Raw genomic sequence first — 11,501 nt, forward strand, 5'->3', positions numbered from 1 at the left:
CGATAAGTGGTTAATAAAAAAATTTCAATCTGTTCCCCGTCCGTTAAATCGTTACCCGATACCAGTAAGCCATTAAGCTTCGGTTCGGTTTGGTTTTCGGTTTCGGATCAGTTTTGAACACCCCTACCCATGTTAGTCTATTTTGTGATAACCAGACAGCCATCCACATTGCTAAGAATCACGTTTTCCATGAGCGCACCAAGCATATTGAATTGGACTGTCATTTTATTCGTACCACGTTGAATGGGGGTCTATTTTAGTTGCTTCACACTTCTAGTTCCACTCAGCTCGTTGATATGTTCACTAAACCTTTGGGGGGAGTTGTCCATCATCTACATCTTCGCAACTTGTGGGTTATCTCACCCTCCAACTTGTCGAGGGTTGTTGAGATACAAGCAAATGATGTTACTTAGCCATTTGGGCTTCCTCTCTTCTTTTCTCTTATTTCTTTTACTATTGGACCCAGAAGCCCACCTTGTATTTATTTAGTTACATTGTAGTTAGTTGGGTTTAATATAAGTACTGGGCCGGTCCATTCCGTCGGGTATGAGAGACCAGTAATTGTATAGACAGATTATTTTTGTCATTCTCAGTTCATGTAATGAAGACCTAGAAGCTTCTGTTTTTCTCTCAACAGCCTCATAATAATCTTAGACAAAATCCCAACGATCTGTGCCTGAATCAAGTTTTAACATAGTTGTGAGATGGAATTCATTAGATATATAGGAAAATAAAAAGTTGTCGCCTCATAAAATTCTTTTAATGGATAAGTCTGTCCTATTCATCGGATCAAAGCAGAAATCTTCTTAATTTTTCATGTGGCACCCAGTTTTGCGCCACCCATTGAATTTGTATCCACTTTTTAAAAAAAATTCAACTAATACTCAATTTTTTGGATAACTTTAGTTACATATATTTTTCTCTTCTTCTTTACTGTTGCTTTCTTCTTCTTTGTGCTTAGAGTTTCTTCTTCTTTTTAGTTGCAAAATAGGTTTGTTAAATTTGTTGTTGTTTAATGATTTGATTGAGACTTGTTCTTTTTGATATTTAAAAGTTATGTTTCAAATTTGAGCTCATTTGGAGTAGATTTGGGCATTAAATCGTGTATTGGATTGTTGAAATTTGAAGAACAAATTTATGTTTCAGAATTTAAGATACGAAATCTAAAGTTGCATTCAATGGATTGAACTACTTAAAATTCGAATTTCTAAAGTTGCATTGAAGAGATTAAACTACTTTAAATTTGAATTTCTAAAGTTGCATTAAAGAAATTGAACTACTTCAAATCCGAGCAAGTACACTTTGCAAAAATTTGTGTAATGCGAGTATAACTTCAATTGATGACCCTAAAAGTGGGTATATATGACAATGCCCCGAAACCTTTCACAAGTGTAAACGGATTCTCTCTCTCTTCGCACAGATGAAGCTTTACATTTTTTCCTTCTTGTGTTAAACTATTAAGTATTAACCGGTAATATAGCACTTTCAGTAATAGCATTCGGATAAATTTTAATAAAGTTACACATCGAGACATAAAAACTAAAAGGAAAAGAGAATTCCACGCCAGCCCAAACAAGAAGTCCAAGCTGGTTTCACTCAACAATAGTAATTCTAGCTCTAAAAATTATACAGTATTACGATACAGATGCCCAGGATGAGAATTAGGCATAGCAGTTCAAACCCTAAAAATTTACACCTGTTGTTATTGAGCATAGAACTGGTTAATTTTTAAATTGAAAAAAATAATACAACAACAACAACAAAATTATGGAAAAACAAAAAAATGGAGAACATATTGTACAAATGATTCCCTGTATCCCCTACTCACTTTTTCCCCTGCCACCTATAAGGAAGTCTCCATCTTTTATGCCAATAAACAGAGACTCTGGACCATAAAGGGAAACCAAAATTGTACTCAAGAGGATGGTCCACAGGCCCTGCTACTCTTAAAGGTAGCCACACATACCTTGAATCCCTTAAGTCAGCTGGATTCCACCTATCTGCCATAAAAATAAAGGAACCAGGTAGCTCAGGCAAAGGAAGCACAAATGTGCTCTGACCAAAGAAAGTTGTGTCTCTAAAAACTTTGTTTCCACCGATGCATGGATTTCCAATGGTCTCCCACGGCCCCAAAATTGATTCAGCTGCATGAGCCAGGGCCTCATTTGGAGCCCAACCAGTGCAACCTGATGTGATCATGTAATAGGTCCCGCCGTGTTTGAACAAAGCAGGGGCTTCCCTGTGTTGTCCGACAAGAACCCTTCTCATGGCTTGGGTCACGTCTATGTATTCTTCGTTAAGTGGACCGATATGAAGCTCACTGTTGTCCTCCGAGGAGTAGACGAGATATGCTATACCATCCTCATCTTTGAAGACTGTCATGTCCCTGCTATCATATCCGTGGGGCCGTTTACTGTACAGATAATCAAAGGGACCAGTGGGAAAGTCGCTAGTGGCGACACCAGCTGAAGCTTTCGTGTAGTTTGTGTCATCAATATGCATCCACATTACGTATTTACCTGTTTTCTCATTGTAAATTACTTTTGGCCTCTCCAGTATATTTAATTTGTACAAATCATGTGTCTCATCGTTTTCTTCCGCTGCCAAAACGATGCCTTCATTTTTCCACATCCACAAATCTTTTGATGAATAGCAACCAACGCCAATAACATCAACCTGAACGGAAGAAAATATTGAGATGAAAAGCTGAAAGTTAAAGAAGAACTAGTTCCCAGACCAAGAATAAATCTCATGCTTTTGCCAACACAGCAGAACCAATCTAGATAATGGACAAGTGATTGACAATCTAGGAACCTAGGAAAAGCATCATAACCTATACATATAATAAAAGGAACAGCTCATGTATCACAATGCATATGATACAGTGACAACCTTTGACTCAAGCCTCATATCTGAAAAATCTGCATCCCATTAGACTCATCTAAGACGGTTGACACTGAACTGTCCCACGAAGAGGCACTCATCCTCAAATGAATACCAACTGCTTCTACTACTGTCCAGGAGCTTAGCAAAACTTTTTAAAGATTGCTTATTAGGGAATTGACCTCTAACTGAGTGGCTGAGGGACTGCGTAGCAGGAATTGGGAGGACACGGATAAGCTCATAAAAAAGATTCAGTTACGGTATGGAAGGGACATGGCACTAGCAGGGGCGGAGCTAGTGCACTACTAAAAGGTTCGGACGAACTCATCAACTTTTGCTTAGACCCTATATTTTATTAGGAAATCCATTAAATATATATAAATATTTCATTGCGAACCCAACAACTAAAACAAGCTATGGCTTTTGGCAAGTTCATAACCCATAAATTCAAATTTTGGCTCCGCCTCTGGGCACCCCTACATTTTTAGTGAGATCCTTTTCTCTTTTTTTTCTTAGTATATATATATATATATATATTTTTTTTTTTTTTTTTTATACAGATCATTTTATTGATTTCCAGCAACAAGAGAATGCAGGGAGATCACATTCTCAGTGAGATCCAATTACCTAAGTCCTTACAAGAAAATGGTGAAAGTAAGACAGGATGGAGTACAAATCTGCTGAAGAAATTGACCTCCTTCACATGGTCAGCCAGGATGCAATTCTTACAGCAGAACAATTTTAGAAAAGAGGAAATGTATTATTATTATTATAAGTTGGTGTTACCTGTGTAAGGAGGAGTAATGGAGAGGTTGCTGATAATTTATTTACAGTTTAAAACAAGAGGGGTTGCTCTGATGGTAAGCAACCTCCACTTCCAACCAAGACGTTGTGAGTTCGAGTCACCCCAAGAGCAAGGTGGGGAGTTCTTGAAAGGAAGGATGCCGAGGGTCTATTGGAAACAGCCTCTCTACCTTATGGTAGAGGTAAGGTCTGCGTACATACTACCCTTCCCAGACCCCACTAGTGGGATTATACTGGGTTGTTGTTGTTGTTTGTAACAACCTCACAGTTTTTGCAGTAGCGTTCTCTTTATTTGACTTTGATTGAGTACCCCAAAGATAAAGAGTTAGAGGACTCTGTGAAGTTGAAGCGTAAGAATTAAGCAAGCATGGGGCCAGTGGAAGTAGCTTGTAGCTTGGAAAAGTAGCCAGCCATGCCATTTTTGCTATAGAATGAAAGGACTATGAGATTATTTCCAGGCGATGAAAAAAGTTAAACAGAATTTTCAAAAAAAAAATCACTTTTTCCTAGTATCATTTATCTTTTGGTCCTACTAGCTTGGAAATCGGTGTTAGAGAGGGTAGAAAGGAGGCTTGGAGATTAGCAAAAGAGATACTTGTCCAAAGGAGGAAAGGAAGTGTTGATTGAGAATACAGTAAGATTGGACACTCCCGCTAGTGTTACAGGAAAGTTGGAAAAAATTCAAAGGAATGTTTTATGGGATTCATCAAGCGGTGAGAGGAAGTTTCACTTGGTAAATCGGGAGATATCACGACACCAAAGTGTTAGGGTGGGCTTGGGATTAAAAATTTAAAGGTTTTTAACAAGGTTTGTTGGCAAAATGGTTATAGGAGATTTAAGGTTGAGGAGAATGCTTTTCGGAGAGAGGTGATTGCGGAGAAATATGGAATCTTGGAAGGGGGATGGGGACTAGAAATCTTATACTTCCTAATGGGTGCGGTCTATGGAGGAATACTATGAAGAGGTGAGAAAAGTTTGACGGGAATGTTTCTTCTATAGCGGATGATGGGAGAAGGGTAAGCTTTTGGGGACACAACTGGTGTGGAAGCAATACTTTGAAAATTACATTGAACGCACCAAGTTTCATGCCAAATGGAGATGCCAGTGCAACGGGCACAAAGGCTACAAGGTGGAGAAGTTTGTTGGGTTTGAGATCTAGGAGGAACTTGCAAGACTAGGAGGTCGTACAATTCCAAAGTTTGGTTAAATTGCTTCACGAATAACGTGCTACATGGGATAGCCGTGATGTATGAAGATGAGGGGCAGGGAATAAATGTATCTTTTCATTAAGAGAAACTTCTGGTACATAGATCTTTTGGAGGTCGGTCTTGAATTAATGAAATGATATTTGACTTAACAAAAGAAAAGATTGAGCGTTTCATAGACAGATGGGAGCCAGGATTTGAAACTTATAGGTTCGGGATTCTAGTCATTTTAAGTTACTCGGTTGTAAATTAATAATCTGTACATATTCAATAGATTTGTTAAGACAAATACAGGGTTTGGATCAAAGCTACTGGGTTCGACCGAACTCGTAACCGAAGAGCTAGCTCCCCCCTGTTTATAGCTTCACTTGCTCAAGAGTATGCAAGGTCCAATTCCCATCAGGAGCTTATCATTTCCTGAGCACCACATTGCTGTACATGCAACAGCAAAGAAAAACAAAGGAACTCTGCCCTATATTAAAATAGGTGACTCCATCTGCTCCAGGTTAAAGAGATTTCCAATTAAATAACACCTTCAACTGATTAAAAACATAAACTAGTTCCTGAGCTCCTTGGCCTTGCTTCCTTAACTATGTTAGAAGGCTTAATAATCCTACAAATTAGCAGTCCAAATTTGTTTTGTGCTAGGCTTAATGCTATCTCAATTGTTCAAAACGAGCTACGGGAATGATCCTACTAATTCATCTTCATCTTTTAGAACGGTGTGCGACCATAGAACAGGATATAGGCTACGCCATTCTTTATTTATTGTAGTCGTCAGTTCATTCTTGACAAAACCAACCAGGAGTTTATAATCTAGAGTAACAGAAAAGAACCGTTACATGGCTGTACCAAATACGAATGCATTACCACTTGGCTATTCTCCATAGGCTATTTTTGGACAGCAGGAACGGGGAGAGGAGGAACAGAGTAAAAGGGCTTGAAAAATTTTACCCAACTTAAGTCAACTTCAAAACAAAAGCAAGTTGCTAAAACTCTTTTTAAGAGCCAGATGTGTCCAGGAAAAAAGAGAGTTGCCTAGTCTGTTGAATCTGCCCGTGAACAGGGAACAGACCAATCTTCAACATAAAATTTCACTAAAACCCGATAAGTAATCTTTTCCCCTGATGATTCTATCTGGCTGTGGTCTGATATTGTATATGATGATACTCTAGATGTTTCAACCTCTTCATATTCAACCAGCCACTCTTTCTTCTTCCTTATTCATTTTATTTTTGGCTGCCCAATGGGATTTAAGAAGATGTTGTTGTTTTAATAGACCCCTCAAAGAGCACGCAAAGCTATCAGCCCCCTGAAACTTACAAGATAAAATCATGTTAGCTAGCCTAAAATTCGATAAGCTCGCCTTGGTACGTAAAACCAACCACAAATGAAACTAACTGAAATGGTTTTGGGAATTGTTTGCACATTGGGAATACAGAAGAACAAGCTGAAACTCAAAGGTATACTTCCCATGTTATAATAGCTCACAGCACAAAGCACACACAGCTTCATTAACAGCACACTGCACATCAATACACAGTGATATCCTCTATGTAGTTGAACCCCGGGAATGGGATAGAGTGAAAAAGGGGCAGAAGGTGCCTTGTTATGTTCAAAGCATGCCAATCCTATCATTAACTAATCTAAAAGAGAGGACCACAGGTCGAGCAGGAAGGTTTCGCAAGCAACTTACAGGTTCTCTAGTAATGTTAAGAAAGGCCAAGAGTAACACAAGGCCATATTTCTTTCTATTAAAAAGGTACAGTTATAGGAGAGATAGAGTATCTCCTTTTTCATTTACATTTTCAACATTGTTGGTTCAAGCGTGATATTCTATTTATACTTGGGATCTAATCTCAACAATCTCTCATGGCCTACCCTGGATCACATCGAAAGCAGTTTTTCCCAACAGCTGAGCACAGATATGTATCACCAACCAACCATCTTACTCAGATATGTATGCAAGCTGTACAAAAGTATTACCTAGTTCAACATAGAAAATATACACGATGTATCCACTAGTTCACATGTATATCTACTTAGAGAGAAGAGAGGAGGGGCAGTTCAAATAAAGAGAAAGCAATAACATAGAAGCTATTCACCTAGAAAAATGTATGAAATCCAGAACTTACTCGTGCTGCTCCTTTTTTGTGAGCATGATATGTTGGCCCATCTTTATACTCTCCATACCAATAATACATTTTTGTCCTCTGATCATATAGAATACCTCCCCCATGAGCTTGTATAGGATTTCCCTCAGTATCCAACCACATTCTTCCAGGGTAATAATAATAGGTATCATTTTCAGAACTCTTACGAGGATCTATAGCAGTTCTTTGACCAGGGAAAAAAACATTCCTTAGCTGGGAAGACTCATCAAGAAATTCTTCAATCAAGGTAGTTGGCCGCTTAGGCTTTCTTTTGGCAGCACGTGGGGATCGCTTCCTTGGTGGTGGAAGCTGTATATTTTCCTCCTCAACCTCTTCAAGCTCACGAATGTGTGGGTGCTGGTTTATATGGAAGTGTGTCCCCCCACGGCGTGCATCTTTTTGGCTAATAAAGGAGTATAGATTAAGTAAAAGAAGGCAACCAACTAGGCTCCATACAAGAACTGAAAATGAGCATCTGCGTCCTGCATTGCAACGTAAAGTGGTTGGTTTCCTGGATTTGTTCTTGAACCTCATTTTGTTCCTTTTTTTATCTTGAAGACAATGCTGCAGTAAAGAAAATCAAACTAATGGAGATCCAGAATTATAGCCACAACCACAAAAGAAAATGGATATGCAGAGCATAATAGAGATGATATGTACTTGTGCTTGCATGTATTGACACATATCTGTACATATACATCTCTCTCAATAAAGGTGAATATTTCGTAAATAGATGAAATTATATAACTAGTATGGACATGCATACAAAATAACTAAAAATCAAGTTTTCTGAACTCATAACTCTGTCAGAGTTGACTGCTGACAATATGATACATCCATAATCAATTGTTTGAACAGCATTCAATCTAGTGGATTTCTTGAGTACCAACAAAAGATACAAATAAATGGAACATTTTATCAGTGAGCACGCGACTTATTAATCGCTAGTTATAGAAAATTTTATTAGATTGTGAGAATTCGATTATTACATCGACTATAACCCGAAAGGATAAGAGCATGGTCCAAGTTGTAAATAAAACATAAGGCCTTAATACAAATTATGATAGATACTGAGACCCATTTTTTCCATAAGCCTGTGATGGGTAGGCTGACAAAAGGGGTTGCTCTGATGGTAAGCAACCTCCACTTCCAACCAAGAGGTTGTGAGTTCGAGTCTCCCCAAGAGCAAGGTGGGAAGTTCTTGGAGGGAAGGATGCCGGGGTCTATTTGGAAACAGCCTCTCTACCCCAGGGTGGGGATAAGGTCTGCGTACACACTACCCTCCCCAGACCCCACTAAGTGGGATTATACTGGGTTGTTGTTGTTGTTGTTGTTGTGATGGGTAGGCTCTCTATAAAATAGCTAGTCTCCCTATTAAAGTTATAGCGGTATAAACTGCACATAGAATGTTAGTGTTTTGAATTGTTAAAAGTTTCCATCTTTCTCAGATTGTGGAAATTGGCTAAAGTTTAAACTCCAACCTCAATCCTGTTGCTCCAATGCATTTGATCACTCTGTATGTCTCAATAGTCAATACCATACAAAAGATTGCAACTTTATCACCCAGAAACAAATTTTAAAAAAAAAATACAAAGATTGTATGTTATGATGCACTTGCTGTCCTCTATTGTCTTGACTATCATTTGACATAGATGCCTAGAGGAATAATTAACAAGTATGATAAAACAAAAGCAAACGTAATTAACAAGCTAAATTGATCAGCTCAAGATCCACAAAGAATAACAAAAATAAATTCTCAGAAAGGAAGGAGAAGAAAAAAGGGCAAAGGTGGAACTAAAAGAGTCAAATTCTGCTGACAGTCAAAGAAAAGAAACTTACCAGAAAACAACCTAGTCGTGGATTGAACGAAATCTCTCGACATATGTTTTAAGCGTCAAATAGCTACTCGGTTGCGCAATACTTCAGCTAATCTATCAAGTTTGTTGCATATGAATTTCCTTATTATCAGTTGCTAGACTAGTTGTTAAAGGTTAATTTGGGCATTTAATTTTCTGTAAAATCCGGCCCAGATTGCAGGGGGGAGATGACAAGGAAAAGGAAAGGCTTGAGTAAGTCGAGAGTATTGGATCTTGGAATGTAATTAATGATGATGATTATGATAACTTCAGACCAAAGATCCTCCCTTTGGCCCTCCAACTCCCACCTTTACTTCTCTTCCCTGTGACTCTTTCTCTCTCTCTACAGAGCAAGTGTTACAATGACGAAAATTCTTAATTCTTGGGTTTCCATGACCTTAGCTGTAGCTGTAACCATTTGCTGTCTCATAGAAGATTAATTATTGCTTCATTCATTCATCGAGTTTATGATTAAGCGCGTGTTTGGCTAAGCTTATAAGTTGTTCAAACTGACTTATAAGTATTTTTTGGTTTATTTACGCGTTTAGTAAAATTAAAAGTGCTTATAAGCCAAAAATAAGTCAAAAGTCATAAGTTGGTCTCCCCAACTTATCAAATTTCAGCTTATAAGCACTTTAGGTTTGACCAAAATATTTACTATTTTATCCCTAAAATACTTATTTTTAAAACAAAACTCTTCATATACCCAGTTTTTCAGCTGCTTATTATTAATTTCAGCACTTTTATCTAAACACGTAACTGCTTATTTTTAAATCAGTTTCAGCACTTATGTTTTTCAGCACCTAATGTTTATCACCTACCCTAAATCAGCTCAGCCAAACGGGCTTTAAGTATACTTGTAGTTGTAGCACTGCTGCCAACACATTTAAGTCTAGCCTCATTACTATACTTTCCGTTTTAGAAATTAAATTATGTAGTTGACTTAAGCAACACCATAAAATGATTCCATCACAACACTCTATTTTGCGATTTTTCTAAGAAAAAATAACACTTTCGTATAGTAGTAGTATTATATATTAACTAGTGTATTTGGCCGCAATTTGCGCGGTTATAAAACTATTTTTCACGTGCAAAATTTATAAAATTAGAATATAGTGATAATTCCTTTGAAATTAGTTTTGTCATGGTTGTCATATAACTACTTCAAATAAAAAGTACTTTCACTATTTAAAATATACTCCCTCTGTTCCATTTTATGTGAATTTATTGTTGTTTGAAAGTTCAATAAATTTATCTTTGAGCACATTTTTAGAAATACTTTATAAATATTATGAGTTATTAACTATTGTGATTTATAGTACTTTAGTTTCTGCATACGAAAATTTTATTTTTAAATTTTTTGAAAATTCTATATCCAAACTCACAATAAAAGTTAGTCAGTTTATCCCTCATACTCCGAAAAGGTTTACATTTTAACTTTTTTTTTATAGTTATTAGTACCTTTTATAGTTTTTTCTTATTTTTTAAATAAAACATGAGGTAGTAAAAGAAAAAAGATAAATAAAGTAATTGAAACCTACCATATATGAAACAAACCATATGAAATATTCTTCTCAAATTAAGTTCCAATTTCGGCCGAAAATTCCCTTTCCTTCCCTTTTCTATTTTTTCTATTTCTCTTTCCTTTTCCATTTGTTTGTTCTTATTTTCCTTTGCCTCCCCTTAATCTCTTCCTAATTTTATGCAAAATTTCCAAAACTACAAAATCAAATAATTTGAATTAATAAAAGCTAATACCAGGATAAAATAATTGGAAGGAAAAAAATATTATTGTTGTAATAGAAAATAACTTGCCTCTAGAGAATTATCCCTTTGGTGATCATATTTATGGTCATGATATAAAAGAAAGAGGAGTTGTATACCTCTGGCTAAGAAACAATTTTGGCTTCTGAGTAGGACTTTGCTCCATAGTTGTTGCAATCATATTTCAGTTGCTGCAACCGGAAAAGTGCAACTGAGAAATATAGTAGAAACGTTGATGACAACCCCAACAACACAAAATCATTGTATTTAAGTGAATCTGCATGAAAAGAAAGATAAAGTAATGCAAATTGTGTTAATTAATTAGAAGTTGTCGACCAAAATAAGTGAGAAAGAGTTTCACCTAATACAACCTTGTTAGCAACTTGTTCCAAACGATCTAGGAGGGAGGTGCCTCTACCAGCGAGATGGCAATATATATGAGAATGGACACCAGATAAATTATGTAACAAATTAAATAAGCAATTATAGTCCGAGGATAAAAGTTTGAAACGATTGAAGAACACGTTGATGAATAGAACATTTAGTAATTAAAGAAGACAATTATAAGAGAAATTTCATAGAGAGATAACGAAAAGGTGGGAATTTAAATGAACAGTTTCTTCTGGGAATGAGGAAGGTCATGAAACAGTTGGAAACGGTCGTGTTTGTATGTTTCGTTTTCAATGTCTTCTCCTTTAATGTATTAGGAACTTGTTTAAATTTTAAACAAAATAAACAGTAAAATTGAAAAAAAAACAAAAAAATGAGATAATAAATAAATACATTTTATGGACTATGAGAGGTGCCATGTCAGCACTCTTTGTCCCTTTTTTATA

The 11,501-nt window shown here is 36.6% G+C and overlaps 1 protein-coding gene across 4 annotated transcripts; it reads right to left on the bottom strand.

Moving 5' to 3' along the window:
- Positions 1 to 1,556: 1,556 nt before the first annotated feature.
- On the bottom strand, positions 1,557 to 11,247 carry LOC104225254 (uncharacterized). 4 transcript variants are annotated; one of them, XM_009777018.2, is made up of 4 exons: positions 11,037 to 11,247; positions 10,785 to 10,942; positions 7,028 to 7,609; positions 1,557 to 2,676 (listed from the first exon to the last, which is right to left on the bottom strand). In XM_009777018.2, the coding sequence occupies exons 3-4, from the start codon at positions 7,577 to 7,579 to the stop codon at positions 1,825 to 1,827; spliced, it is 1,404 nt and encodes a 467-aa protein (XP_009775320.1). In that variant the 5' UTR covers positions 7,580 to 7,609; positions 10,785 to 10,942; positions 11,037 to 11,247; the 3' UTR covers positions 1,557 to 1,824. The 4 variants fall into 4 exon arrangements, with proteins under 4 accessions (XP_009775320.1, XP_009775319.1, XP_009775321.1 ...); XM_009777017.2 differs by having other exon boundaries at positions 11,027 to 11,247; XM_009777019.2 differs by lacking the exons at positions 10,785 to 10,942; positions 11,037 to 11,247 and adding an exon at positions 8,885 to 9,369 and having other exon boundaries at positions 7,028 to 7,527.
- Between the last annotated feature and the right edge of the window lie 254 nt (positions 11,248 to 11,501).

The sequence above is a fragment of the Nicotiana sylvestris genome, chromosome 2, assembly GCF_000393655.2.
Source record: "Nicotiana sylvestris chromosome 2, ASM39365v2, whole genome shotgun sequence".
In the NCBI taxonomy this organism is placed as follows: domain Eukaryota; kingdom Viridiplantae; phylum Streptophyta; class Magnoliopsida; order Solanales; family Solanaceae; genus Nicotiana; species Nicotiana sylvestris.